The sequence below is a fragment of the Phyllosticta citribraziliensis genome (assembly GCF_038025025.1).
Source record: "Phyllosticta citribraziliensis strain CPC 17464 chromosome Unknown J3D65scaffold_17, whole genome shotgun sequence".
Taxonomy (NCBI): Eukaryota; Fungi; Ascomycota; class Dothideomycetes; order Botryosphaeriales; family Phyllostictaceae; genus Phyllosticta; species Phyllosticta citribraziliensis.
This window is the reverse complement of record NW_027117354.1, coordinates 154,592-182,546: the sequence shown is the minus strand read 5'-3', so window position 1 is coordinate 182,546 and position 27,955 is coordinate 154,592. Positions and strand designations below refer to the sequence as shown.

Below are 27,955 nucleotides of genomic sequence, written 5' to 3'. Positions count from 1 at the left end.
AGAGCATATCAAATATGGCAAACGCGTAGTGAGCACGACTGTACATGTGCATAGTAGGTACTGAAATACTCGACTGACTCCTGAGTCCGCTAAACCTGATTGGGAGGGGTGCCACTACAGCCAATCAGGAAGGCCCACTACTTGGCCCCCCGGCCTTCGCCGACCTGCAGTAGTCTCCTGCAGGCTCAGTCACAACAAGCTTGACTGAACACCATGCTCGACGCATCATCAACCCTCAATTTTGCCGCGTCACTTTCAAAGTCGATATTTCTCCTTCCAGCACGTCAGATCTCACCCCAATGGCTGTCTGCGCCAAGAACTTCAGCAACGAGGCTTGACGATGATGCCATCAACTCGACAAGGCTTTCCACTGCCGCAGCCTACCACCGCAGCAAGACGACGGGAGGTGTCATGCTCGGCCGATTCATCTGCAGGGTTGATGAATCGATCCTACGCACAACATGTCGTGTCACCCAGGTCGACGGAAAGACAAGGCTGAAGAGCCTTGGAAGTACAACGCGGTAGGTAACTGTGGTTGGCTTCTCAAGGTGTCGAAGAGGCGCACGGTGCTTGACGCTCACAGCCTTGCCTTTGTCAGATAGCCTGACGCACAATGTGGCTGTGGCACAGGCTGCCTACGAGATGGCGCTATTCAATACAGCGAGTCCCTTTTCGCTCGCACTCTGGTTTTCGCCTTCATCCTCAGACGTTGGAGCCATGCCGACACCCAGTAAGTGATCCTCCATACATTCCGTCGTCCCGGGACACTGACCTTCTCCAGGTGAACATCATGAGCCATTCCTTGCGAACGGCGAATCGCGCATTTCCGGCCCAACCCCATGGATCCCACCAATGCTCCGAAAATCCCGGGCCTTCCCTCTGGCTGCGTACTGCTGGCTTTTCGCTGCGAGTCTTCAGGCAATGGATTTGGTCTTCCAGAAACATGACGGAATCCCAGTGGACGACGACCACAGATATTCGATTTGGGCCGCGACATACCTGCCAACTGCCGGCGTCGTGATTCTCTCGTTCCTTTGGAAACCAATCACCAACGACCTGAAGAAGGTCACACCATGGGCATCCATGGGCGGTAAATGGACCAAGGCCTCTCAGTCGATTCTCTTGGACTACAATACGAAAATGGAGGTCCTGTCTGTATTCCATGCAGCCCGTCATCGGCACTTTGCGCTTTTCATGGCCTTGCTCGTTGGGTTTCTGTGTGGAGCTCTCTCCGTACTCGCAAACGCTCTTACATCAGTCGAACCCCCTGCTTTTCGCCAAGAATCAGCTGATTTCCTAATTAATTCAACGTTCAGCTTCAATGGCACACTGGTAGACTCGAAAGGAGACATCCCGTATCCTGCCAATCATCTCCCTACCGCTCCTTATGCATCAGTGGCTTTTTATCGTCTTCCAGGAGGACACTCTGCACCATGGACCCTGGACTCTCATGCATTTGAGTCATTCACTCTGTTAAAGAATGAATCGGGCGTCGACGCAATCATGACAGCAGAGGTCGAGTCTTTCGCAACTCAATTCGATTGTGGCTTGTTCAACTACAGTAAAGAAAATGATGATGATGACTACCTCCTCATCGCATCGTCAAGCGATGGCATGCAGTCCAACTGTACTCAGACCCTCGATTCGTGGTATCAACTGGGCCCTTCTAGCGACGGGAGCCTGACCAATACTACGAGGGCTTGGCTCAGCGTCTCCCAATGCAAGGCCAACACAAGTCTACTGACTGCCACGCTCGCAAACGTGTACTACGACACTGAGAACCCGAGTTCAGGCGCCCACATTTTCAGAGTTGAGCCTTTTGTGGGCTTGGCCTGCACAGTTGATTTCCAACGGCAGAATGTGATGATAAGGGTCAACGGATCCAATGGAAATGTTGAACGTGTCGCGCTTCTCGAAACTCTTCCGGGAATTGATCCAATCTTGACCACCACTCAGATTTGGCTATACTTGAACCAGGTTTCCTTCCCTGGCGTCCCCAACAGCCCTGCTGGGACCTACGGCAGCGCCGAAGACGTTGAAGAAGTACAGTATTTTGCGGAGCAGCTATCTCGAGGATCGGTAATGGACACATTCTTTGGACTTCTTACAGGAGGTGATTCTGCGGTTTTGAAGTCATATATCGATGATCTGAAACAATTCCGGCTGGACGTTGAAACCCTGGCAGCCGAGACCATCACGCAAGTGGTCAGTTCTCGAGCCCGGGAGCGGACCTCGAAACAGACCCTTGGAACTATTCAGACCATGGGACAGAGACTTTCCCTACATCGTGGTCTTCTCAGAGTGCTACAACTGGCCTTGGTCCTGATAGGATGCGTCGTGGTGCTGGTTGCAACAATTTTGAGACCGCGATGCTTACTGTTTGAGGATCCTGGACGCCTTGCTGGTGGGGCTCTGATATTGTCGAAATCTATGCCTCGTGTCCACGACATCTATGCCCATGAGGAGATTTCGTCAACGGAAACGATGGAACGCAACTTGGAGCTGCTCGATTGGAAGTTGGATTCAACGGATGAGGAAACAATTGTGCTCCGGTGCCGGAAGTCTGTCACCGAGATCGAATACTGGAGGAATTCCGAACATTCTGGTTGGCAACCGCTAGCGCTTTGTCTCGAAGCAGAAGCCGTGTGCTCATTGCTCATTGCCGTAATCGTTGGCATTCTCTCGGCCCTCCTGATATCTTCGAATCGACACAATGGACTCGTCAAGGATGGTCGTTTTCTGCAAAAGGCTTTCAAGTCGGCATCTAGCGCTATTCTCGTAATTATCGGCTACGTCTGTTCTGGGATCGGCGCGGCTGTCGATGAGTTGGCTCTATATCGGAGTCTGCTTGAAAAGTCGACCAAGGACCCGACGTCGATCAACGTCATCCAAGCCCCATTGGCCAACATCCTAAAAGATTGGACTGGATTCTCCCAAATTGCTTCAAGCACCGCGATATTCCTCATGCCAATGATCAAGATTTTCGCTGCTGGGCTTTATGGTGTAAAGCCTGAGACTATGAGCCAGCGTGCCAAGCCTTTGGTGGATACTTCGCTCGTAACGCACTTTGAATTTGTCGACGACTTCCTCCAAACACAGATGAACAGCATAGTGGACACTCACGCAAGACAATTCGTCGAATGGACTCTCACTCCATCTTTCAACGTACAAACAAGGCCTGGAGCGCTTGGAAACCTTGTTTTCAGCAATTTGACTTACATGGGGCCGCGCAAGACAGCAGATATCATCACAGAGGAGGTGACAATCACAGTCCCTGCCATATCTATTGACGTCTCCATATCTACTGCGGATGATAGCTGGAGCCTTGTGGATCTAGATGACGACACTGGATGCTTGCTCATTTCTGACAGCACCTACTATGACGAGGACGTTGACAGCTGGAATTTCGACTGCTATCGCGGGATAACTTTCAGGACTGGCCCTTGGGGGAACTGCACTGAACGTCAGTACAAGTACGATGGCAAATTCACCAATATGGACTACGGGTTTTGCACATATTTGACGGACATGTCAAACATTTTGAGTGCAGCCACCAACACAACACCGATTAAAGATGAAGACCACCTATCTTCGCAGTCTTTGAATGTTTCGCTTCCATCAGCCATGAAAATCAACGGAGCAGTTGAATTGACCAGAGTGCTTGTTGAAGTCACTTATTCACGCGGCATTGACGACGCTTGGACTCCAAAAGCGTTCGACTCTTCGACGATCAGAGCCGATGAGCAATTCTTCGGTAGTAAAGGGCTTTCTCTAAAACATAACGGATCCATTCCAAATTTTGGAGAAGATGAACTGACACAAACAAATTCATTGTGGCCAGATCAATGGTCGGGAAATACGGACACTTTCTTCCAATGGGTGGCTCTGTATGCGGAATACAATCTCGGCAATCTGACAGCCATTTTGGACCACGACAAATGGATCCAGGCCATCAAGACCTTGATTGTCGCCTACAACGTCGAGCTACTGACAGAGTACCGACATTTCGCCCTGGAAAACGCGACCGCGCAGGGCATCAAACCGCAAACGTTTGACGGGACACTGCGCTTCTATGAAGCACGCATCTACCAAGATGAACCGACAACCATTGCGCTCGTAGTACTCCTGGGAATAATGCTTTGCTGTTATATCTGGACCTTTTTCCGCTATCCCAACCGCGCCATTCTGCCAAAATCGCCGGGCTCAATTGCAGCACAGCTCTCACTCGTAGCGCACAGTGACCTGGTGCGTCGGCTCCGGGAGGACGGTGTGACGCACCTCACCGATGAAGAAGTCCGGCGCAACGCGGCGTTGGGATGGTGGAGGAGGGTTGAGCCAAAGGAAGCAGACAGAGTCGACAGCGAAAACGTAGAGGGGGATGCCGCACAAAAGTTACCGCCACTTCGATGGGGAATCGACGTTGGCGAGCCTGTGGTCCATCGGAGCTGGAATGACCCACCTGACATGGAAGAGTTGCAAGACAACGCGCGACCACGTTCCGACGTTGGGTCTCGCTTGGCGGGACCGCAGTCAGATGAAATTGAACTTCAGAGCCTCCAGAGTCGACGCGAGAGTGGAGGGCAAGAAGAGGAAACGCTTTTAGAGCGGAGAAGCGCGCTGGGTCACCAAGGATCAGGTGGAGATGCCGGACTCGAGGATCCTCCTCATTCTCAAAATGCACCGCTCGGAATAGAGAGACTCAGCACAGAGCCCTGGGACCTGGTAGACGAAGACTCAGACGCCGAGTATCGACGTTGGTCTGAAGAGCAACGCCCAGTGGACAGTGCCTCGGAACTACTACTCCGACGAGGAACGGTGTAGACACCTGACGGGAAGCTCATCCGAGAAGACGGAGCATAGGAGACTACATTCAAAGGTCAAACGAACAGGGGACACTCCCTTGGACGAGATCGGACGAGTGGTGATTTTGAAATATTTTTGCGCATCTTGAGATATTGATTTCGTTTCCCAGTCCAACCCCGTAAATTTTGGTTTCCTTCTCTTCTCTCCCGCGCAACGAGCCTGATGTGTGAAGGCAGATTGAATCTATTTAATTGGACAGCAGCAACAGGAAGACTGATGTCTCTCCCGCCAACGACACACGACTGCCGCACAGCGTACACGGCACTCTTCAAGTCCTCTAAGTTATTTTCACCGGCCCATCAGCAAAACCTCCAATCCATCAAAACTTCGGCCGAACCTCTCAGCGAACCGTGTCCACAACAAACGCTCGAGCACCATCCAAACCCTCGCCCGTCATTGCCCACCCCTCCCCCACCTCGCTTTGCTCGGCTCTCATTCCCAGGTCGTCTGGTTCCGCTTCGCTACACCATCCGAACAGTACTCAGAGGAGCAGAGAGGCCCCGGCGGCTTTCAGCAGCAAGGAACTACGTGCACCGCACTAGACGCCGTTCACCCTCCGCGCTCGCCTCCGCGGCATCAGAGAAATAAGTGTTCAAGATTTTTGTATGAAACAGAAGCCACTCACACGTAGCTACTGCCTGTTGACTGACTGACTGACTGACTGGGTGGTTATAGTAGTAAAAGAAGTAAGCGTAAAAAACGACACGAAGCAAAAGACAAGACGACGACCTAGCCACCCAAATTTACAGTCCACCGCAACCCCCACCGCCCACGGCAACCGGCTCCAACTAGAAAATGTCCTCCAACCCCTCGCCATGCCAATCGCCCTCGCCGCGCGCCACCTTCTCCCTCACGCGCCAATAGTCCCCGCCAAAGACCCAGAACGGCTCGCCCGTCGTCTCGCACGTGCCGCGGCGGAACCAGCGCGGCTCGAAGTGGTCGCCGCTGGCCTCGCGCTCGCGCCGGCGCGCGCGCTGCTTCTCCTCGACGCGGTTCTTCTCGTCGGCGGCGCGGTCGTACTCGCCGTCCTCCATGGCGCGCTGGTCGGGGCGCAGGCGCGTGTCGGTGGGCGCGAGCACGGGGCGCAGGCGGTCGGGCAGCGCGTTGAGCGTGACGACAAAGGGCGTCAGGTTGAACGGGATGCCCGACGGGCGCTCGTGGCACTGCCAGACGAGAATGGCCTGCTTGTCGTTCTTGCTGCCGACGTTTTCGCCGTCGTCGAATCCCGGCGTCAGCCGCGCGTAGATCTTGTCGTTCCAGCGGCCGCCCATGCTCCAGCGCGTCTGCCCCGACGCGTCCATGACTTTGCCCGCCACCTGGTACGCCGAGCTGGCCTTCCACCCGCGCGGCTTGAAGTCGAGGATGCACACCTCGCCCGTGCTGTGGTTCTTAATCTCCATGGGCCCGTAGTTGTCGACCGTCGGGTTGCCCGTGATGATGCCGATGACGGACGACGTCACCTTCTTCCACGTGTACAGCTCCTCGCCGCCGGACGCGGGGCGCAGGCGGAGGAACCACGTGCCGAGCGGGTTGATGTCGAAAGATTTGCCGTAGAATTTGGACTTGACGGCCGACTCGCCGTAGTAGTCCCACTTGGCAGACTCGGCCCACGCGGCACCGATGGGCGGGTGATGCGAGACTTGCTCGACAAAGAACCGGTAGCCCTTGTCCGGACGGGCGTATTCAAACGTCTCGCCCAGCAGGGGGTTGAAGGGTTTGGCCACGCGACCAATCGTCGAGGCGTACTCGCTTGCAGCGAATGCGGCAACGTAGACCATGCGTTCGGTCGAGTCGGCGCGCTCCGCAGCCGTGTCGAGTAGGTCGGTATACTCCATGTCTTCTGCCACGCGCTGGAGGAGAGACGTTGGCTCGTTGAAGGAGACGGGCAGCGTCATTTTTGTCATGTCCTTGCCAATCATGGATTTGAGGATGCCCTGATTCGTTAGCGCGTTCTAATAACCAGATCATTGAACTCACCCAAAGCGAAATGCGCGGCCGATTGTCTTCATCCAGCTTCAGCTTGGAGCGAGGAGGATCCTCGTAGCCGACAAAAGCAGGCTCAATCTCCTTGGCCTTGGCCAACCTCTTGTCTTGCTCGGCCGGTTCCTCGACCTGTTGTTCTGCGTCATCGAACGTGTCGACAACCTCAACCTCTCCCTCCTGAATGGCGTCGAAGAACTCCTCGTCGTCGGATTCAGAGTCTGACAAGACGGCAAGCGGGTTGGGTTTTGCTACGGTGCCGCTAGTCTTGGGTCTTTCTTCCTCCTCGTCCTTTTCAGAAATGACCGAGGCGATGGCGTCACTCTTTTCAGCGGCAGCCTCTATCTGCACTCCCTGCAACGCATCTCGCAGCGCCTTTTTGGTGCGTTTTCTTTTTTCTTCCGACTGGCCAATCCTGCTCTCCAACTCCTCCTGTTCTCGCGCAACCTTGGCCATGCTCTCCTCCCACATGCGGCGGACATTGGCTTCGCGGTCCAAACGGTATTGCCAATAAGCATCGCGATCTCGGGCAATGCGGAGCAAGTCTCCAACGAGACCCTTGAGATTACTGACGGCCGACTCGTACGACGCAATGGCCTGCACTGCGACGGGGTCTGAAATGGCCATGGAGGGATTTTTGTTTCTCTCCGACTGCAGAGCGTCAGACACCCGACTCAACAAGTCGAGCTGAAGTTTGGCCGACTGTGCTGTAATGTTGAAAGCATCCTTGGTGGCTGAAGGATTTTGCTGTTCATGACTGCTGTCGTCGCCATAATCATCGTCGTCCAAATCGCCAATATGGTTGGTACCGGAAACGCTCTCCTGTCGGCTACCTTCACCAACAAGGCTAGCATCGTAAGCGCTATTTGGAGTTTCATCCTCCTCGCCGCTACTTGCTCCGGTTCGCGAGGTAGACAGCGGGATTCCAAGGTTGGCAGCCGAGGGGCTGAGAAGAGATTCTACTGCCGTTAGTCCTGCCGAATCCGACTTGGGCCGACTTACGTCTGTTTAACTTCGAGCTTCCACTGCTCTGTGCGTCGGCCTGCGGGGATGCTTGTTCCTTGGCCTGCCGCAACGCTTCATTTTCTCGGACCTGTCTCTTTTCCTCTTCCCGCGCCTCATCCTTGGCCCATTGGATTGCATTGTTGAGTGCCCAAAACCAGCGCTTGGCTTCGACTTGGTGGTTTGCCTTGAGATGGTACTTGACCGAAGACTTGCCATGAATTTCGAAGCGTAGTTTGTCTTGGGGGTCCATGTGCAACTTGGCGATTCTCATGTTGATGGCACCACGACAAGCGGATCCAGCGTCATCTACTGTCGTCAGAAATGGAGAGCGAAGAATCCAGGAGACTCACCTTGGTGTTTGTAATAACTCAAGACACCATCCTCCAATACAAACCACCTCAACTTGTATCCACCGGTATAATTGGTCCACTTTTTCAAGTAACCCTTCATTTCTCGTCCTTCTTTTGCTCCAATTGCAACCTCGGCCGTGGCAACTCCAGAAGCAGCGACGGCACCTCCAAGGATGGTTTTTTCCTGTATGCCACGCTGTGCGGCTGCGGCGGCGGGCGACTTTTTGAGAATGGCCTTGGTCTTGTCGTCCTTGGTGACATCCTGAGGAAGTTTTCCCTTGCGATCGCGACGAAATGGATCTGCGCCGTTGAGGAGGAGCAGTTGGATGAGTTGCATGTCCTTCTTGCAGGCCGCCTCATGGAGCAGGGTTCCGCCCGTAGCAACGGTGTCGGGGTCCTTGGTCAATTCCCCACCATTAACGTCCAGCGTCGTCTTGATGCGGTTGTCACTCAACAAAACCTCCAACGCTTTGTAGTCGCCCGATTCCACCAAGTCTTGAATCTTTTTTACATTCGTCTCGATGAAGATGGAGCGCGAGAGTTGCAGCATTTGAAAGATTTCGGGTGTCCGGGCGAGGTCGAGAGGAGTCTGGGCGTAGTAGTTTGTGAGCGAGTCGTTGACGTCTTTTTGATCCAACAACATGCGCACGACGGGCGCTCTACCCAACTGGGCTGCCAGATGTAGCGGAGTATTGCCATCCTTGTCTCTTCCATTCACGTCGACTCCGGCGCCAGCATGCGACAGGACGAATTCGATGACGGGAATCTCGGCGCATTGTATGGCGAGGTGTAGTATGGTGGTGCCTTCGAGGCGACTGGTGGATGAAGATATCGAGGTGGTGCTTTGTCTAGGCCCAGGCGATGTGGCGGCTTCGTCGCGGATGGCCTTTGAAATGGCGGCCGTGTCTCCGTTTCGCAGGGCTTCGAAGATGCGGAACAATCGCACCGACTGTTCGATCGAGGCGCCCTTGGAGGCAGTGGGCGACAAAGGCGAATGACTCGGTTGCGATGGAGAGAGACTGTCCGAAGCGGCGGAATTCGACATGGTTGTAGAAAGATGGGGACGATGGCGAGGAATTTGGATGCTGTTGCGGGTCGAGGGTGTGGGACTGTTGAGTTCGTCGGTGACGTCTTGCTTTGAGCTGACGCGTTGGAGCAGAGACTTGACCTGGGCCGACTTTGTCCTCCTATGGCCGTTGCTATACGACGTCAGCAAGGCAAGGTTTGGGGGGCGGAGTACGGTAGACTTGCTCGTCCATGTCACGTAGCTTATGTTGAAAGTAGGTCAGCGGCTTGACAGGGGTTTGTGAGTAGTCCAACGACGGGAGGCCGGACAGGCGCGCAACGCCGACGCTTGCACAAGGCGGCAGCGAAGGAGGCGAAGCGTCTAGTCTGCACGCGGAGGGTGTGGTGAGGCAAGGCGGGTGTCTGGAATGGGTTTGCTGTTGGAATGCTGCCCTGCCCTCGTGGTCCGTTGCAGCGGCCAGCTCACAGCTAGCGCCCGGGCCAGCGGGAGCCAAGTCGACGCGTCGAGCCGTCGACCATCGGATTTGCGGACTACATCAGCCTGTTCCGCTTCCTTTCGTTTTCTTTATTCCGGCACTGGCGATATCTGGCGACACTGTGACACCCTGGATGCATTATACGCCATCTCCTTCTCTTTCTCTCCCATCGCACCCCAGCCGGGCTTCAACACCACCAGACACGCTTCCAGACGTCCACAAACAGAATGATCAATCCAAGTCGATTGCCTATGTGGGCAGACGGTGCCTGCTCACTCACTTTCTACGTGCTAATGATTTACAGAATCCCAGCGACCTCGGCGGACATGGACGACATTCTTTGTGACACAAGGCCTGCATACGGCACAGATTCAGCCCACATACCATAGATAGGAATGACTTGACGGACGTCTCTACACACAACTCAGAGACAGCTCTCCACCATCTCACCATGTCCCTGCCCATCGAATCCAACAAGGACCTCCCCAAATGCCTCAACACGCCCACAAAACAAGCCAAAAAGGCCCGCGAGCTGGCCACCCTCTGCACAGGCCTGGCCACCATCAAAGCCAACGCTCCACAGCTCCAGGGCCCCTTCCAAGGCTTCTTCAGTCGCACCGTCATCGTCACGCTTGAAGACGGAGACCAGGTCGTGATACAGTTCCGCCTCGAGGCACTGGACCTCGAATGCTTTCACCTCGCCCGCCGCACGCTTGGGTCCGTGGTCCCCGAGATTGAACTCCTCCACGACAAGGAGCTCGACGACAATGCCATTTTTGCGTATCGGATGACGTGCATGCCGGGCAAGATGTGGCTTGACGCCATGCGGGGCCCCGATCCTCCAAACAAGCTGGTGACGGCCAACAAATCGCTAGGCCGCGTACTCTCCCGCGGTCTCGTCGAAGGCGACACAGCAAAAGTAGTCGACGACACGCTGCGCCCGCACCTGGAGCTGCTCCTGTCGAGCAGCGACGCGCAGATTCGCCAGTTTGACGACACGACGCGCCATCTGCTGGCCAGCCTCGATGCGCTCAAGGTGCTGCCGCTCTGGGTGACGCACTTCGACCTGAACGAGGTCAACATGATGCTGGACGAGCACTGCGAGGTCTCGGGCCTCATTGATTGGGAGCTGTCGACGCCGCTGCCATTCGGCATGGCTTTTGGCCGCATCCATACGCTGGCGGGCGAGTACTCTGAGGGCGAGTTTTACATGCCGCCCGAATTTGAGCAGGCCGAGAGGGCCTTCTGGGATGAGGTTTGGGAGGGCGTGAGTGAGGGTGTGAGGGGCCTGGTTGAGGCCAACTTGGAGGCCGTGCAGCTGGCCGTCAGGCTGGCGACGCTGCTGGATGCGTTTGAGCAGCGCGACGGCAAGCTGGAGCGGTACAATCCCGTCGTCGTCAAGGCATTGGGAAAGCATCTCACCTATCGCATCCCCCGACTTCGCGGCGCGGATCCGCCTTATGCCTAGCGATGTTGATGGCAGCAGCCGAATTCTAGATTGGCACAGTTAAATCTACCCGCTAATCAAGATGACGACGCTTCCCAGCTGCCGTCGAACGTCTTCCTTGTCTACATCATGCGTGTCTTCCACCTCTCCCCACATGCCCGTCTGCCAGCTGACCTCGAGCGTGCTGGCCTCCGCCGCCTCCTCAATGCCAAAGCGAGACGCAGCCCGCAAATGGGCGAATTGCGGACTCCAATCGACCAACAGCCGGCTGGCCACGAGCAAGCTCTTGCTGGCCAAGACGCCGCGCTCCAAGCCAGCAAGCTCGTACGCGGGCAGCGTCGAGGCCCACCCGCGGATGACCTCGACCGTGTTTTGCGGCTGCTCGACGGGCATGATGCTGTCGGTCTCGAGGATGGGCTTGATTTCGACGCCGGGCCACAGCTGGGTGGCGAGGAAACGGATGATGGGCTGCGCGGTGCGCATCTGGACCTGGCGCAGGCTCTCGCCCTTGTCGTTGACGCCGGCCGGGTCGTGCACGTCTTTTTCGGGCACCCAGCACAGCAGCGTGTCGGTGCTCAAGTAGCGCAGAACCATGCTCACAATGCCGTCGCGAAGGCTCTTGTCGCCATTTTCATCCGCCAATTGTATGTCCAGCGCGCGTGACGTCAACGAGGTCAGCGGGATGTAGTGCTGTTTGAGGGCCTGCTGGGCATTGACGAGCAAGTCCCACTCGAGGGCAATGGCAGCGGCGAGCTGGGGCTTGTTTGCGGGGACGGTCAGGACGTCCTTGGACGGGGTGCGCACGGGGCGGGAGTCGAGGAGGATTTGGAGGCCATCTGAGCCCAGGCGTCAGACCAATTTTCAGGCCGACAACGAAAAAACGCACCTGGGGTTTGCTTGACGTGGACGTTGCTCCAGAAGCGCTTCTTGAGGGCCGAGGTGGGCTTTCGGAGCTCCTGGCCCTTTTTGACCAGCTCGGCTTGCTGTTGCTTGCGGGCGACGCGTTCCTGGGGCGTGGACGCGGCGGGCTTGGGGGGCCCGGGGGGAGGACCGGGGGTGGTGGGATGGGGGAGAGGGTTTGCGGGGACGGGACGCGACGAGTGCAGGCAGCGCACGGCGGGCCGGAGACGGCGTGAGCAGCGAAGGAGGGACGTGGACATTTCCATGGTGTTGAGGTGGAATTGTGTGTCGTGTAGTGCAGGTTGGCTTGACCGCCTTGGGCTTGGGCTTGGGCTTGGGCCATCGGGTCGGAGACGTCGTTTCGAGGCGCGGGGTCCAGCGGCCGGGGACTCCACGCTGGGGTAGCCAGTAGTGACAGTAGGTACATGTAGACACCACGACTGCCCTGGCCGACGCACACCATCTGTCGTACCACGGCCGCTGACATTGGATGGACATGCATGATCCGGTCGGATGATTCATGGAAGTTTCCATGCATGGCATTGACTGTCATTGTCTGTCTGGGGGCGGGACACGAGCCGGACGAACGCAGCTCTCCACCGCACCCACCCGACGGGACCTCACGACACCCACCGCCGTGGCCAGGAATGCCCTCGCCACGCCGCGCTCCATGATCCCTCTACGTCGCGCTCAAGCCCACCACGGCCCTGATTGACCTACAATGACTCTGTCGCCGCTGAACCCACTCCCACCCCCACAACCCCATCGTCGACCCTCGCGGCTCCTTCCATTTTCGCCCTCCTAGTCTGCCCTGCCCTGCGCCGCCGGTCCGCCGCGCGCGGCAGACTTTGCTTCCGTCCGGTCTCCTCAAGCTCGCTCGGCATGGATCACGACACCTTTTCTCCCTTGCCGCAACCAAAGGCCATTCGCTTCGTCACAAACACCGACGGTCCCTATGCCAAACGCCGGCGAATCAACTCGGCCTGCCTGACATGTCGCCGTCGCAAAACTCGCTGCTCTGGCGAACGCCCCTCGTGCGAAACCTGTCTCAAAAACAACCACAGCTGCGGCGGCTACGGCCAGGAAGAAACTCCCAAACCTCCTCCTACGCCAAAGCAGACGCAGCCACCCGCGCCACCCTCCAACATTGACCCAAACTTGGATACAAGTCCCGAGGATGACGGTAGTTCGAGTGAGACATCTCCAGGTTGTGATTCCACGTGCTAACAGATTAGGACACGCCTTGAGCCTCAGCATCCGCAATCGCATGCCCTACTTTCGCTACTTTGGCCCAACCGCCATCATGCCGGGCTTCAAACAAATGGTTGTCAAGGTCAAGGGCAAACAGCATAGCGCCACGGGCACATCCACGGATGGTACGTCTCGTTCAATCGTGCAAGTCGAATGCCAACCTTTTCAAGGCCTCTCATCGCCGCCTCCCCTCTCCATACGCGGTGCAACCCCCCAGCAACCCACCGAGACGCCTTCCCCTGCAGAGATCCCCATGTACGACACTTCTTCCGTCCCGCCGCCGCCGTTGATTACACAACTCTGCAAGACCTTTTTCAGGCATCTCGGCTGCAACTTTCCGTTTCTGCAGGAGGAGCGCTTCATGCGCGATTTGGAAGAAAAGCAGGTTGACGCCATTCTTGTGGATGCCGTCTGCGCTCTCGCTGCCAGGTTTTCCAGCGATCCTTTGTTGACCAGGGGTCGCGGAGACGATTGTGCGCCGTCTGAACGAGGTCAAGCCTTTGCTCAGAGGGCCAAGTCGGCCATTGCAGATACCTTTGCGTGTCCAAGCATTGCCGTCGTCCAGGCTGCTCTGCTGTTGGCTTATGACGAATTCGGCGCTAGCCGCGATTCTGGTTTGTGGATGTATCTTGGCATTGCCATTCGCATGGCGCAAGATTTGGGCATGCAGACGTTGCAGGGCCTCAAGTACGAGGGTCGAGTCGGCCAGACGCCTGCGAGTGTGTCTAAAAAACGCAGAGAGCGTGAGACGACGGGCGCCTCTCCAGAGACTCCAAAAGATTTGCAAGCCATTGAGGAGCTGCGCGCTGTCGAGCGAGAACGAGTCGACACTTTCTGGTCAGTCTTTTTTCTGGATCGCGTCGTCTCGTCCGGCACAGGCCGGCCCGTGTCCATCAGGGACAAGGACATTGAACTGGCCTTTCCGTCGCTGGACACGATTGATCGGTCAGGAGATCCGCTCCCTCTTCCCGCCCTGATTCGCGTCATCCACCTGTATGGACGCGTGACGGACATTCTCAACGACATCAAGGCCGTCTCGCACGTCACGCCCGAAGTCATCAAGCAGCTGGGCTCGATGGAAAGCCTGTTGACCGAAATCTACCAGAACCTGTCGTCGCGGCTGCACTTTAGCGTCATGAACTTCCAGCATTACCTGCGCACGGGGCAAGGCACGAACTTTATCCTGCTGCATTTTTGGTTCCACACGCTCATTGTTTTGTTGCATGAGCCGACGTTGCTCAAGACGTTTGAGGGCGAGATTCAGCAGCTGCTCCCAAACAGCCATGAGTTGAGCATGTCGTCTGCAAAGACTATTGCGGATATTTTGGCTTTTGCCGAGCTGGCCGACGTGAATAGGGCGGGGTTTGGGAATCCTTTTACGAGGTGGGTCGCGGCAATCCGAGCAGTATTGCAATAGCTAACTTTGCAGTCAACCCATTTACATTGCTGCGTGTGCTTTTCTCAAGGAGAGTGCACTGCAGTCGGCGTCATCCAACCCGCATTCCAGACATGCCTCGCCGCCGGATCCTCCAACGCCCGAGTATAATGGAGCGCGCGGCAAGACTGACAAGCAAATGAGGCATTCGCTTCTTGCCAGCGCGGCCAATGCAAACTACCAACGCTGCTACCGGGCGCTGCAATCGTTGGAGCAGTATTGGGCCGGCACAAAATATATCTTGACCGTTCTCGACCAAAAGGCAAAGGGCGTGTTGGATCCGCTGTTGTATACGCGGGAGGAAATGGAGTCGGCGCTGGAGGTGCCGCGGCCTGAACCTTCTTTCAATACGCCTGGCTGGCGGCGCAAGTTGTCGTGGGGCGCGTATGTTGCGCCGACTGGAGAAAAGGCAAATCAAGCTGGGTCGCCAATGGAAGGTCAAGGTTTGTTCTCCGTCCAGTAAAGTGTAGTCAGCAACTGACAGACACAGCAATCGGCTGGTCTCTTACGGGCACCATGAACTCGCCCAGCACCAGCCTCGCGGTCCTGTATCCAACGGAAAACCGCGAACACCGCCGCTCGCAAGACATGGGCTCCATCTCGTCTGTCATGGCCAGCCAGTCGTCGTCGTCGCGGCTGATGAGCCAAAGTCAAGCACCCGTCGCAGCAAACACGCACGCCATGTTCAGCCCACCACCAGGAATGCACCCGCCGCCCTCGAACCGCCAGCCGCAGCCTTTCCACCTCGCAGACCACCACGCCGCCGCCACGCCCCTCGTCTCCGACGCCGACCTCCTGCTGAACCTGCACTCGCCCTTCCCCGGCGCCTCGCCGCCTCGACATAATGGCGCGCACCAGTCGCCTACCGCCCCCTTCTCCCCCTCCGCCCACGCCCATCACCACCCGCACCCCCACCCCCAGCACAACGTTTTCGCGCAGCCTCCGCTCCACCAGCAGCGCGCGCCGTCCTCGTCGTCTCCGCAGCCGCAGCCGCAATCGCAGCACCACCACCACCGCGCGGCTTCTTCGCCGTCGGGCGCTGGATCGTACTTCTTTGGCGACTCGCTCATGATCGAGAGTCAGGATATTGATATGAGCGCCCTCGGAATCGGCGTGTGGGGTACTAACGGCGAGTTCGTGCATGGTGGCGCTGGTCCCGCTGCTGCTGCGGGCAACGCTGCTTCTGCTTCTGCTGGTACCGCTAGTGGTGGTGGCAATGGAGGTGTGGGAGGTGGTATTGGCTTCGCCGGCGTCGGCGTCCCGTGGCTGCAGTATTTGCCGCTGCCGGATATGCTGGGCGCTGGGGGTGGGGTGGGCATGGAGTGGTTTGATGCTGCTGCTGCCGCGAGTGCTGCCGCTGGTGGTGCGTCCGGGGAGGATGCAGACGCAGACGCAGACGCAGACGCAGAGGGAGAGGCGGACGTTGGCATCAGTACCGAGGCTGCGGGGGAGAGGCAGGGTAGCGGGAAACAGACGCAGACAAGGAGAGCGAAGACTGGCGGCAGGAGAGGACTTGAGAAAGGCACAGGGACTGCGGCGGCGGCGGCGGCGGCGGCGGTCAAAGTCGAAGGCGATAACGATGGTCGAGGCGGCGATGATGGTGGCGGTGGGTGAGGAGATGGGTGAGGAGAGTCGCGTACATACACACGTCTGTACAGCCAGAAGAACCAAGCGTAGCAAGTGTAGCAAGTGTCGAATGCATGTATGTATGTATTTACTATACACCACACCACCAACCACCAGTACACCTCGACGGCTACTACGAAGAACAACAGCTGTGGGGTCCAACCCTCCCTCCCAGCTAACCAACCGTTCAAACAACCGTCCAACCAACCCAACAGCCATCCATCCATCCATTCATCAAACAGTCAACCAAATCAACCAGCCAACCAACCAGCCAAACCAAACAAGCAAACAAAGCATTCATTCATTCGAGCGCTGCGTGTCAAGAGAAGAAGGAGAAGAGAGAAGGGGGGGGGGGGGGGGGGGGGGGGGGAGTCATACATAGCATAACAAGAAACAAGAGAAGGAAGAGAAAAAAGGAGGGAGGGAGGGCGAGGAAGGGCAGACGTGAGGACGTAAGTAAAGGATTGGAAGAAAGGGAAAGCAAAGGCAAGCAAGACAGGAAGGGGGGAGAAAAAAAGGGAAGAGGGAATCTAGTATGCAATGAACCACGAGCACTTGACCAGCTACAGCGTCAGCTTCGTCAATTAAGCAGCGCTCCGCGCTCTTTTGTCTCCGCTCTCTTACACACCGCGGAACTGTCGCGTCGTCAGCCAAATCCACACACGCAAAGGGGTCAGGTAGAAAACTCACCATGCGCACAATCAAAAACCACACGGCGCCGATAAAGCGGAAAGCGCTGAGGCCCGCCACGCTCCACAGGACGACCATCATGTAAATCTTGGCGCGCTTCTCCTTCTCCGTGCCACCGGAGGAGCTAGAATCACTCGAACTGTCACCGCTGCTGCTGCCGCTGCCACTGCTGCCAGAGTCGGTCTGGCGCTTTTGGTTCCCGCTACCGCTGCTGCTGCCGCTGGACGACGACGAGGAGCCGCCCGTGCTGAGACTGGCGTCGGTGCCGGCGGTGACGAGGACGACGGCGCACAGCGCCAGGTTGCAGAACATCCACACGAGCACGACGACGGAGCGGAAGCCCTTGTAGTAGTCCTCCTGCTTGTCGGCGGCCGAGGGGTTCTTCTTGGGCTCGACGTACTTGGTCGCAAAGACGCGGAGCTCCTGCTCGTACTGCGTGTTGAGGTCGTGGTCGTCGGTGGGGGCGGCCACGTCGACCTTGCCGCCGGGCTTGGTCGTGACCGAGGGCAGCTTCTCGGGCTTGTCGTCGCCCTTGGTGCCCCACGTGATGTCGTGCGTGTTGCAGAAGGCGTAGACGTTGAGGATGTTGATGTACGTGGGCGTCATGAGGAGGTACTGGAAGAAGGACGTGAACATGTGCCAGGGATCGAGGAAGATGAAGGACGCCACGAAATAGAGCAGGTAGGTCGACGCCATGGAGACGATGAGCGTGAAGAAGACGGTGTTGGTGAAGAGCTTGGCGACCGAGAAGCCCTCCTTGAGCTCCTTTTGCACCGAGATGACCGTGATGTAGATGGTGGCAAACATGAGGTAGGTCATGATCAGGGCCCAAAAGTACACCATGGTCATGTACAGCTTGTTGGAGCCTTGAGGACGATTTCCGAGAGCCAGGACGAAACAAGTGATGACAATGGCAATGTAGGCCCATTCAAAGACTGCAGCCAGAATGTTGCCCACCTTTCCAAGCAAGTCCTTGTTGCCGAGCGACTGGGTGAGGATGCGGAAGACCAGGAAAAAGTTGCCGAGAGCAAACCAGGCGAAAATCATGTTGATGGACTGGTAGGTAAACTCGACCAAGAACATCATCTTGCGCATGAAGGAGTGGTCACTGCGGAAGATTTGCAGTCCGTGAGCAATGGCGTAAATGGCGGCGAAGAAGGAACCGTTGAGCCAACGACGACGCTGCATGATGAAGTCGGCCATTTCAGTCGGCACATCAGTCTCGCCATTGGCAGATTTGACGTATTGCAAGATCCAGTGGCAGTTGCGCTTGGCGACCAATTCGAAACAGAGGATACGGTCCTCGGCGAGGTACATGTTGGCCGTGAAGATGCCTGCATTGGCACCGTGCATCTTTTCGCCAGCAAAGTACTTTTCCAGCGGACCACTACCGGTCTTGTCATTTTGCAGAGCCACGTAGCGGTACGCAGAGAAAGCACCTGGCAAGACGGAAATGAATCCAAAGGCCGACTCGAGAGGTTTGTCCAGAATGTTGCTCATCTTGTACTCAAAGTTTTGCGTCGCAACCAGCGGGTTCAGCAGCTTCTTTCCGTGGGCCAGTAGTGCCTTGATTTCACCACAAGCGCCGGCGCACATGGGTTCCAGATCAAAGGCCTTCCAGAGTTGGTAGATGGAGTCCTTGCCGGGCTTGGTTCCAGCATCGATCAAGACGCAGATGTTGGGATCCAAGACGCTGCCAAACGCCTGGAAGAACCATCTGTGCGAGTTGATTTTCTTCTGATTCTTTTCCTTGAGGCAGAAGAGCATCTGAATGGGCGTGTTGCCTTTTTTGACATTGACGACTCCTTTTTTGATTTCAAGCGACATTTGCGACGTGTACTGTCTTGTTAGTCCAGCACAGCCAAGAATCAAAAATGACCTACCTCGTAAATGTGGGCCGTCACGTCTTTTCCGTTGACCGTCTGCTTGGCGATTCCATCCTGGTAAACGCCCATACCGGCCAAAACAGCCCTCGTTCTAGGGTGAATCTTGGCACGACCGTCGGCCACAACACAGACGACAATCTTCTTCCAAGCATCCTTGCCCCACGTCTTGCTGTTAGTCCGCGAATTCATGAATTCGATGTTTTTAATCACGCCAATCATGGTGCGCGCAAACAGCTCGTCCTCCTCGTTGTACATTGTAATGACGATGAAGAGTTCGGTATGACGCGGCTTTGCAAAGAGGCGCTGGCGCAGGGTGAAGCGCTCCGAGTAGAATTCGGACGGATCGCAGGTAGCTGCCGAGTATCTCATGTGGGTAAACTCGTCGCGCTCGGGCGGTTGAGCGTGGGGGACTTGATTGAGGAGACGCGGAGGAATGGGACAATCGAGAACGAGGTTGCCGTTGAACAGCTGCACCTCCTTGACCGTCTTCCACCTACGGATTGGCGCAGGGCTTGGTGTGGGTTTTGGCATGTCGTCAAAATAGCCGCCCGCGCTCTCAACGCTGGGGCTCAATGCGCTCGCTGGCGGGTACGAGGTTTGAGGCTGCAACATGGGCCTGTTGTCCGCTTCATCCTGATAGTATTGTGCATCGTCGGGGTTGTAGGCGGTGTTTCCGTACGCGTCGTGATGCGCCGAGGGATTGATGGCATAATCGTGGACCCCGTAGGCGGGAGAGTACCTGTTGTCTGCCTCGTATGCCTCGTTGTGGCCGTAGGTGTTTTGGATGTTTTCGACCGAAAACTGACAATTAGCTTAGTCGCGACTGGGCTCGAGTCGACTCACGGTGGGCTGGCCTTGCAAACGATCACCTGGAGTTCCTGGGCCAGGACCAGGTCCCATGGGAATCTCGAGAGGCGCCGAGTACGGATTGTCTTGGAGTTGGTATGTTTGTAGAGGATGTCCGGGCGAGGGAGTGCGATGCGGGCCGGGTCTCCTGTGAGGGTCCATGTTGTCGTAGCCGTATTCTTCGTCTTCGTCCTGGCGGTTTGCCGCGGGGCCTGTGTTGATGAGCAAATGACCAGTTGGCTTGAGAAGTTGGCGTGGGATGAGCTAGGCGACGCTATTGGGACACGACGGCGGGTGCACTAGGAGTGATTCACATACCCAGGCGGTTGTACATGGTGGGCGAATGAGCAGCTTTGCGGAGATGAGCAAGGAGGCGGAGGCCAGGTAGGGGTGCGGTGTTGGCACGACCTCAGATAGAGTTTGGGATGGATCGACTGAATAGTTTCAGATTGGTTGGTGGTGGAGGGTAGGCGTAAGGTGGAGGTGAAAAGGTTGCGACGCGGCATGCAGCTGCAAGCATAAAAGCGAGCCGAGATGTTGTGCGTACCGTAGCAACCAAAAGCGTGAAGGCAAGGCAAGGCAAGGCAAGGCAAAGAGGCTGTTGTGGTGCTGTGCGGCGGGCGGGGATCTGAAACTAGGCGGTGACGCGTGCCTTGACCTCCACTGCTACTGCATCACCGTGTCCTGGCAACCAATAGTGAACATGTTTTATTCCTCATGTCCGATTTCTCGTTCTCCCATTTTCTCGTCCTCTCGTCTTCTCGCCTCTTGACTACACTCAGCGTCAACTTCCAGCGCTCCACGGACAACCCTCAGTGCTCCGTCGGTCTGTTCTCAGGATTCAGGCACAGCCTCATCCTGTGGCGTAGCCGTCTCGACGTCTTTACTCTTCAGACCCGACGGCATCACCGAGCCATTCGCCATGCCTTTGCCATGTCTCCACTTGCTTCGCCTCTGACCAACAATGGTGCCGGGCCGAATCTAGTCAACTACTGTAGAGACCAACACCAACGTCCATCCACAGTGCTGACTAGGATCTAATTTTGGAGCTGCTGCGACTAGTTCAGAAACAGGCAGCAACATTTCCATCTCTGCTATTGGTTTGATGCTGGGATGATCCAGGAGACCAGCGAGCAAAGCCTTGTCAATCGCCCACACGATTACGTCCCTCTCGCTCTCTGTAAGGCTGAAACCGCCAGGTTGTTGCCATGACGAAATGCGTGCGAATACTACAGCACACAGCCACAAAACCGTCTCTACATACTCAACGCCCAACTCGCGCCGCTCCGCTGACGCTATGCATCCAGGAACGCCGTCTCGCCTCCCGCAACTTCAAACATGGCGACTTGACATGCTTAACCATTTACCCGGACCAAATCCCGCAATCAATGTATTGGCAGCTCGCCCGCCAAGTAGCCTCGACAAGTCAGTCTGGCGTCGAGCAATGTCGCACAGACAGCTGCGAACGGCGTTTGAAGTTGCTTGTGCCGTGTTCCGTTTGGTGGTCTTGCAGTAGCGCCTCTTAGTCGATTCTCTTGTTGGAGTGATGCCACAATGCGTGCCTGCGCCACAGCTCGGTGGACCCTGCTCTCCGGCCCACCTCACCCAATTCTCGACGTCATTTCACAAACCTCCCGTCCCTCTACACTCTGCTCCTCGGCTTGCCGACTACACGGAACCGTTCCGTCGACACGCAAACATGACAGACAAGAAACCCGTCTCCGTCCTCTTTGTCTGCCTCGGCAACATCTGTACGCCATGTCAACCTCGTCGCGGCTTCGGCTAACATGTCAGGCCGCTCAACCATGGCAGAAGGAGTCTTTCGCAGCCTGACCCAACATCCCCCTCATCCCTCCATTGCCAAAGTCGACTCTTGCGGCACCGGAGCCTACCACGTCGGCTCGCTTCCCGATTCGCGCACCCTGTCCACCCTCAATGCCCACGGCATCACCGACTACACCCATCGAGCGCGCAAGTTTGCCTATCCCGACGACTTTCACACCTTTGACTACATCTTCGCCATGGACAAGGAGAACCTGGAGGATCTGGAGGAGCTGCGCGAGAGGCGCGAGAAGGAGCTCAAGAGGCAGGGCAAGGAGGCCGAGGCGAGCCACATGGGCAAGGTCATGCTGTTTGGAGCGTTTGCCGGCGAGGGCAGACGAAGCAAGCAGGACGAGGTCGTGCGGGATCCGTACTACGGCGGCAACGATGGCTTTGAAAAGGCGTACGTTCAGGTCAAGAGGTTTTCGGAGAACTTTTTGAAGCATTTGGAGGAGTAAATACCCGGATGGATACTAGACCTAGACGCGGTAGACGTGGGTAGGCGTGGTCATGCTTGGTACTGGCCGACAATGTCGCACAGTTTGCGCGCGTCGACTGCCTTTTCGTATTCGTCCAGCTTGAGCGGTCCGGCTGCCCACATCATGATGGCCTGCACGTGGACTTTGTCCCGCGATTTGGTTCCGACGTAGCCCACAATATTGACCCAAGCTCCCGTCTGCAAATCCGTGGAGTGGGCCGACTCGAGGACGTGCTCAACATTGACGTATGCATCGATGGGTGGGAGGATGGTGGGATATGCGTGTTTGAGGATGAGGATTCCATTCGTTACGTCGTATCTCTCTACGCTGCTAGGGTTAGTAGGGACGAGGTGGGCGCCAGAACGTATCTTACCATCCCAGAAAGCGGACCTTGGTGGCCTTGTCCATCGACCTCAGGTCCGAAAGGAGGATGAGCTGGCTGGGTGTAGGGCCATTCATGTCGAGCCATTGTCGTGGTGTTGAGCCCACCGCGGAGGCGACCTGGGCTGGCTGGCTGACGCACGTGCCACCGGGCCTACCTGCGCATCATCAGGTCCCGCTTCCTTGTGCTTCGCCAACATGACCGCCCGATAACCATCTTCAACATCTCCACTCGCCTCAACACGTCCGTCTCCTCACCTCCTCGGCCTCCCCTCCGTCTCTCTCAACGCCGTCGCCATCTCTATCCACCGTCCCGGCTGCCGACGCCGCACAGTCACGCCCGACCCCACTCCACACCGGCAACCCCACAAACGTCTCACGGCCTTGAGAACGCAACACCATGTCGGGCTGGGGCCTCGGATGGTTCGGCGGCGGCGCGACCAAGAAGAAGGATGCCCCCAAGAATGCCATTTTGCAGCTGCGCGGGCAGTTGGAGATGCTGTCGAAGCGGGAGAAGCACCTGCAGCACCAGATTGACGAGCAAGACGCCATAGCACGGAAAAACGTGAGCGCAAACAAGAACGGTGAGTCCCAATACGATAGGTGAAGGTGGGGCTGGGCTGACTTGGAATAGTGGCAAAGGCGGCCTTGAGGCGCAAGAAGCAGTTTGAACACTCGCTCGACCAGACCTCGTCGCAGATTATGACGCTCGAGCGAGAAATCTACAGCATCGAGACGGCAAATATCAACAAGGAGACGCTGGACGCCATGAAGAATGCCGGAGCGGCCATGCAGCAAATCCACGCCGGCCTGACCATCGACAAGGTCGACCAAACAATGTACGTCTTGTCAGATTCCCCCAAGATTCTGCTAACGTGGCCAGGGAACAACTCCGCGAACAGCACGCCATTGGCGAGGAAATATCAGAAGCCATCGGGCAGCCCATGGGCAACCAGGCGCTCGACGAAGACGAGCTCGACGAGGAGCTGGCCGAGCTGCAGCAGGAGGAGTTGGACAACAAGATGTTGGAGACGGGCAACGTGCCGGTCACCGACAAGGTGTCGAGATTACCCTCGGTGGCGCAGGGAGAGAGTGAGTATCGATCTATACACGTCGAGAGTATTCTTGCTGACTTGACAGTTCGGGGCAAAGCGCCAGTGCAGGAAGACGACGAGGAAGAGGAGTTGCGGAAGTTGCAGGCCGAGATGGCCATGTAATGCTTGCGTCGACGGTAACCAGTTGAATCGTTGACAAACGGCTTTTCTCCCTGCTCCTCCACTGCCTTCTTGTCACTACATATCCATCCATCCACCGACCATTGCCGACTCACGAGTCCGAAACGAACTCTTCCCGTGTCTGCGTTTGCGTTGCTTGCACTTGGTTCTGGCGTTTGCGCTGCTTGGTGGGATTCAGCCGGTGTGGCTGAGGGAGCGACGTGTGGATGGTCCTTTTGCAAATCTACATTGCCTACGACATGCTCCCGTTTTTTTGTGTTTGGCGTGGTTGCGTGCGTTATAGACTCTCTTACCATTTACTCACATATCTACGAGACTTCTCTGTTAGTTTCCTTGTTCTCCATACGTCGACTCATTCTGCCCCTATCGCCTGCTTTGCAAGTCTGCTTGGATACGCTGCCTACTCGTGAACGGTGGGAGATACGTCCTGTCTCCGCGCCTTCGCTTCGCTGGCGTCCTCGCTGTCCAGACTCATGCAGAATGTATAGCTGGGTATGCTACGGCCGTCTCATCATGATCATGCCACGCCCTCCATCCCCCTAATGCCTCCCCGGCACCGTCGCCGTCATATTGTCCGCCTTGCCCGTGCTGCCCAACAAATCCATGCACCCCTCGACCGCCGCCTGCATGCGGTCCGTCGCCTCCTCGATGACGGCCGTCAGCGGCCGCTTGCCCGCCCACTCGGCCCACACGGCCGTACACGGGCCGTTCAGCACCTTGTTGATGTTGACCTTGGCCACGCCGCCCTCGGCCACGCACCGGCCGAAGTGCTCGCCCGTCATCGGGTCCGCGCCGTGCAGCACCAGCTTGACGCGGTCGCCGACGGCCTCGCGGATCGCGGCGAGGCGGTCGTACTCCAGCACGATGCCCCGCGGCCCGTACGCGCCGTGCACGTTGCCGAAGGCCGGCGCCAGCCAGTCGATGCCCGTCTCGGCGAACTCGAGCGCGTCCGCCGGCGTCGTCAGGACGGCCTCCAGGTCCGCCGTGTCGTCGACGCCGTCCTCGCCGCCCTCGATGCGGCCGGGCTCGGCCTCGGTCGCGATGCCGCGCGCGGCGCAGTACGCCGCCAGCTCGCGCGTCAGCTCGAGGTTGCGCTCGCGCTCGTAGTGCGACATGTCGATCATGATGCTGTCGAAGCCGGGCGCGAGGTCGGCGGCGCGGCGCACCATGGCGGGCGACTGGGCGTGGTCGAGGTGCAGGGTGACGGGGACGGAGGCGGCGCGGGCGGCGGTGGCGGCGAGCTGGACGAGCAGCCCGCCGGCGTACTCGATGGCCCACGGGAAGAGGAGCAGCATGGCGGGCGAGCGTTTGGCTTCGGCGGCGCGGATCGTGGCGAGGATGCCTTCGGTGTTGTAGCAGCACATGGCGGGCACGGCGTACTTGCGCGTGTAGGCGTCTTCGAGGAGGGGGATTGCGCGGTTGGTTTGGAGTTTGAGAGACATGTTGGCGAGTTGGAGGAGGCGGTGGTCGAGGAGAGTGTTGAGAGGTCGTCTGCAAAGAATGGCGGATGGTCGAGGTCAGAGGTTAGGATATAGCGGCGGGTGGTCGAGTTCAGTCTGCAGGATATAGCGCACCCCGCCCGCGGAGCTCTCGCCCGAACAAAACAGGACGAGGCACAGCTCTGGCGAGCATGGTCCGAGAAGCAGGTGGAGCCATTATTGTTTGGAGGAGGGTCGCAAACAACGGTTGGATCGGCAATGGTTCGCTCGACAAACGCCGACAACGGGGGACGGTGTCGCCGGAGAGAAGGCCGCCTCCACAACGTCACGGAACTGCGGGGGACCAAACTGTGGGGTACCCGCCCGGACAAAACACCGCGCACTTCTCGCCGCTACAAAACGACGCCTCTCGCTGTTGGTGAAATGGATGGTATAGATCAATTGTGTTTTTGTTTTCAATGGCGTCGCAGAATAAGCCCAGCATTGGCTTCGTCGGCCTGGGGGCCATGGGCTTCGGCATGGCCACCAACCTCGTCAACCAAGGCTACCACGTCAAAGGCTTCGACGTGTTCCCTGCGAGCGTCGAGAGATTTCAAGCAGCCGGAGGTGTAGCTGCATCATCTCTCGTCGACTCTGCTACCGACTCTCCCTTTTACGTCGTCATGGTTGCGTCGGCCGACCAAGCACAGGAAGCGCTGTTTGGAGAAAATGGTGTCGTAAAGGGTACGTCTGACTCGTAAACTGCCTATTTGGGGAATTGATTTTCTGTAGCACTGCCACAGGGCGCCACATTGCTCCTCTGCTCGACTGTCCCTGCTTCCTATGCCGAGTCGGTAGCAAAGGAGTTGAAGTCTGGGAAGAGTGACATTTTCTTCGTTGACGCTCCCGTTTCTGGTGGAGTCCAGCGAGCTGCCAATGGTACGCTGACCATCATGGCCGGTGCTGAACCCGAGGCTCTCGAAAAGGCAAAGTGGTTGCTCGAAGAAATGTCCGATCCCAAGAGTTTGTACGTTCCAGGTGGAGTTGGAAGTGGCAGCAACTTGAAAATGGTCCACCAAGTCCTCGCAGCCGTACACATTCTGTTGTCCAGCGAGGCCATGGGATTTGCGGCGAGGTTGGGATTGGACCCACAAAAGACGTACGAAGCCGTCAACAAGAGCGACACCTGGTGTTGGATGTTTGAGAATCGGGTGCCGAGGTTGATTGAGGAGGACTATGTGCCTGGTGCGAGTGCAATAACCATTATCCTGAAAGATGCAGTAAGTTTGTCGTTGAAGTTTGAATTCTGGCTGACGTATCAGGGCATCATCACTTCCATGGCTCGTCTTCTCGACTTTCCAACTCCTCTCTCAGCTGCTGCAGAGAGCATGTATCTCGTCGCTCTCGGTCAAGGAATGGGTCGACTAGATGATGCTTCCATGATTCGCCTGTACTATCCCGAGCCTGTCAAATCCGTCAAGGTCGAAGAGGACGCAAAAGTGGAGCTAGTCTTCAAGCTGCTTCGTGGAGTTTTGATTTGTGCCGCTGCAGAGGCCATTGATTTTGCTCGATTCCTCAACCTCGACCTCCTGCAATTCCACGAACTGGCTTCAAATGCTGCAGGTGGAAGCATCCAATTTCGTGAAAAGGGACTCGAAATGATTCAAGGTCAGACCTCGAGCGACACCAAGATTAGAAAAGACTTGGCCGAGGCCATTTCTGCTGCGAGAAAAGTCAACTGTCCAACACCACTGGCCAGTCAAGCATTGAGTCTGTTGCAGAAGTAGATAGCCATTATATTTTCGAAGTCTTGACTCGAGAAGTCACCGGCCTGTCGCTGGCTATGCTGTCGCAGATGAAATTGACGGCGATTTCGGCCATTTTCGGTGTCGTCTCGTGGCCCACCCCTTCAAATACCAAGTCCTCAAATTCAAAGGCAAGTCGAGGGTCCTCTTGGATGGTCTTTTTGAAGAATTGCAAAAAGGCTTCCCCGCACTCGTACGGAACCAACTTGTCTGCACCACCAGAGAGATTCAACAACCTCTTGCCCTGAAGATTGGCCCACATGTGAGCTCGCAACCTCTCCTTTTCTATCGGCGTGGGAGACTCCGCATTCGACAATCGGCGCATCAAAGATCCGGCGGGATCCCATTGGCCAACCGCTTCAACCAAGGCTTGAGGGAAGTTTTGCGACCCTACGAGGTCCGACGGCAGCTTGGATTTCGCGGCTCGTTGTTCCATCAATGCAGTATAGTCCGGGCAACCGATGATGGAGATGGCGGTGGAAATCCGCGGTTCATGCAACACGCAATGCCAAGTCGCATGACCCCCCAACGATTGGCCGAGAACCAAGTGTTGAGAGGGGGTTAGGGAGATGTAAGCCGGGAGATAGGATAGGAGGAGCGAGGTATCGGTTGCAGTACCGTCTGTATGATCAGCAGGGGCGCGCGCGCGGTAGGATCAAGCGGGGGCGTACGATATATAGAAAACATGTCCTGAGCGTGTCTGGGATTTCCACCTCGCCAATCCTCATTGGCAACCCCGTCGACCTTGCGCGATCCGTGGTTTCGCTGGTCGAAGCTTACGGCGATGAGACCAGACGTCGTTTGACGAGAATTCCACGCCTGAATGGCTTGAGAGGCTAGAGGTGCCATGCATTCTTTTGTTTGGAGTCGGGGGTGTAGAAGCCAGAGGCAGGCCACGGAGGACGGTTGAGGAGGGAGTTGATCAAGTCCATGGACGGTAGTGAGTATTCCAGCGATGGTAAAGGTGGATTGCGATACCTCCATGGTGGTGGTTGTGTGGTGGTGGTGGTGGCGGGTGCGGCGAGCGGAGATTCC

The 27,955-nt window shown here is 56.9% G+C and overlaps 12 protein-coding genes across 12 annotated transcripts; 6 read left to right on the top strand and 6 right to left on the bottom strand.

Moving 5' to 3' along the window:
- The first annotated feature begins 689 nt into the window (after window positions 1-689).
- On the top strand, window positions 690-4,923 carry J3D65DRAFT_177600 (uncharacterized protein). The gene has a single exon (XM_066794314.1). The coding sequence runs from the start codon at window positions 853-855 to the stop codon at window positions 4,819-4,821; it is 3,969 nt and encodes a 1,322-aa protein (XP_066649856.1). The 5' UTR covers window positions 690-852; the 3' UTR covers window positions 4,822-4,923.
- A 483-nt stretch (window positions 4,924-5,406) lies between these two features.
- On the bottom strand, window positions 5,407-9,737 carry J3D65DRAFT_642957 (Oxysterol-binding protein-domain-containing protein). Its single transcript, XM_066802044.1, has 5 exons — window positions 9,450-9,737; window positions 8,199-9,397; window positions 7,846-8,154; window positions 6,841-7,802; window positions 5,407-6,797 (listed from the first exon to the last, which is right to left on the bottom strand). Exons 1-5 carry the CDS (start codon window positions 9,455-9,457, stop codon window positions 5,652-5,654), a joined length of 3,624 nt encoding a protein of 1,207 aa, XP_066649855.1. The 5' UTR covers window positions 9,458-9,737; the 3' UTR covers window positions 5,407-5,651.
- On the top strand, window positions 9,662-11,473 carry J3D65DRAFT_177736 (uncharacterized protein). The gene is made up of 2 exons (XM_066794315.1): window positions 9,662-9,940; window positions 10,013-11,473. Exon 2 carries the CDS (start codon window positions 10,152-10,154, stop codon window positions 11,166-11,168), a length of 1,017 nt encoding a protein of 338 aa, XP_066649854.1. The 5' UTR covers window positions 9,662-9,940; window positions 10,013-10,151; the 3' UTR covers window positions 11,169-11,473.
- On the bottom strand, window positions 11,185-12,503 carry J3D65DRAFT_642953 (F1-ATP synthase assembly protein). Its single transcript, XM_066802043.1, has 2 exons — window positions 12,034-12,503; window positions 11,185-11,983 (listed from the first exon to the last, which is right to left on the bottom strand). Exons 1-2 carry the CDS (start codon window positions 12,311-12,313, stop codon window positions 11,214-11,216), a joined length of 1,050 nt encoding a protein of 349 aa, XP_066649853.1. The 5' UTR covers window positions 12,314-12,503; the 3' UTR covers window positions 11,185-11,213.
- Window positions 12,504-12,929: 426 nt separating this feature from the next.
- Window positions 12,930-16,706, top strand: J3D65DRAFT_654236 (pathway-specific nitrogen regulator; the record flags this gene model as incomplete). Its single annotated transcript, XM_066802475.1, has 4 exons — window positions 12,930-13,254; window positions 13,283-14,681; window positions 14,728-15,176; window positions 15,224-16,706. 4 exons carry the CDS (start codon window positions 12,930-12,932, stop codon window positions 16,345-16,347), a joined length of 3,297 nt encoding a protein of 1,098 aa, XP_066649852.1. The 3' UTR covers window positions 16,348-16,706.
- A 17-nt stretch (window positions 16,707-16,723) lies between these two features.
- Window positions 16,724-20,408, bottom strand: J3D65DRAFT_177414 (chitin synthase I). The gene is made up of 5 exons (XM_066794312.1): window positions 20,100-20,408; window positions 19,779-19,993; window positions 18,933-19,736; window positions 17,050-18,888; window positions 16,724-16,994 (listed from the first exon to the last, which is right to left on the bottom strand). The coding sequence occupies exons 1-5, from the start codon at window positions 20,113-20,115 to the stop codon at window positions 16,980-16,982; spliced, it is 2,889 nt and encodes a 962-aa protein (XP_066649851.1). The 5' UTR covers window positions 20,116-20,408; the 3' UTR covers window positions 16,724-16,979.
- A 575-nt stretch (window positions 20,409-20,983) lies between these two features.
- J3D65DRAFT_642947 (phosphotyrosine protein phosphatase I superfamily) lies at window positions 20,984-22,327 on the top strand. Its single transcript, XM_066802042.1, has 2 exons — window positions 20,984-21,532; window positions 21,576-22,327. The coding sequence occupies exons 1-2, from the start codon at window positions 21,328-21,330 to the stop codon at window positions 22,058-22,060; spliced, it is 690 nt and encodes a 229-aa protein (XP_066649850.1). The 5' UTR covers window positions 20,984-21,327; the 3' UTR covers window positions 22,061-22,327.
- J3D65DRAFT_177358 (CST complex subunit Ten1) lies at window positions 22,086-22,648 on the bottom strand. The gene is made up of 2 exons (XM_066794311.1): window positions 22,455-22,648; window positions 22,086-22,408 (listed from the first exon to the last, which is right to left on the bottom strand). The coding sequence occupies exons 1-2, from the start codon at window positions 22,538-22,540 to the stop codon at window positions 22,111-22,113; spliced, it is 384 nt and encodes a 127-aa protein (XP_066649849.1). The 5' UTR covers window positions 22,541-22,648; the 3' UTR covers window positions 22,086-22,110.
- J3D65DRAFT_642940 (Snf7-domain-containing protein) lies at window positions 22,644-24,059 on the top strand. Its single transcript, XM_066802041.1, has 4 exons — window positions 22,644-23,046; window positions 23,097-23,301; window positions 23,346-23,554; window positions 23,603-24,059. Exons 1-4 carry the CDS (start codon window positions 22,863-22,865, stop codon window positions 23,677-23,679), a joined length of 675 nt encoding a protein of 224 aa, XP_066649848.1. The 5' UTR covers window positions 22,644-22,862; the 3' UTR covers window positions 23,680-24,059.
- A 177-nt stretch (window positions 24,060-24,236) lies between these two features.
- On the bottom strand, window positions 24,237-25,139 carry J3D65DRAFT_562530 (fructose-bisphosphate aldolase; the record flags this gene model as incomplete). The annotated part of the gene is made up of 1 exon (XM_066797567.1): window positions 24,237-25,139. The coding sequence occupies one exon, from the start codon at window positions 25,137-25,139 to the stop codon at window positions 24,237-24,239; it is 903 nt and encodes a 300-aa protein (XP_066649847.1).
- A 274-nt stretch (window positions 25,140-25,413) lies between these two features.
- Window positions 25,414-26,974, top strand: J3D65DRAFT_177491 (NAD binding domain of 6-phosphogluconate dehydrogenase-domain-containing protein). The gene is made up of 3 exons (XM_066794313.1): window positions 25,414-25,859; window positions 25,908-26,395; window positions 26,438-26,974. Exons 1-3 carry the CDS (start codon window positions 25,595-25,597, stop codon window positions 26,900-26,902), a joined length of 1,218 nt encoding a protein of 405 aa, XP_066649846.1. The 5' UTR covers window positions 25,414-25,594; the 3' UTR covers window positions 26,903-26,974.
- Window positions 26,910-27,904, bottom strand: J3D65DRAFT_648766 (Alpha/Beta hydrolase protein; the record flags this gene model as incomplete). Its single annotated transcript, XM_066802409.1, has 2 exons — window positions 26,910-27,541; window positions 27,592-27,904. The coding sequence occupies 2 exons, from the start codon at window positions 27,902-27,904 to the stop codon at window positions 26,910-26,912; spliced, it is 945 nt and encodes a 314-aa protein (XP_066649845.1).
- Between the last annotated feature and the right edge of the window lie 51 nt (window positions 27,905-27,955).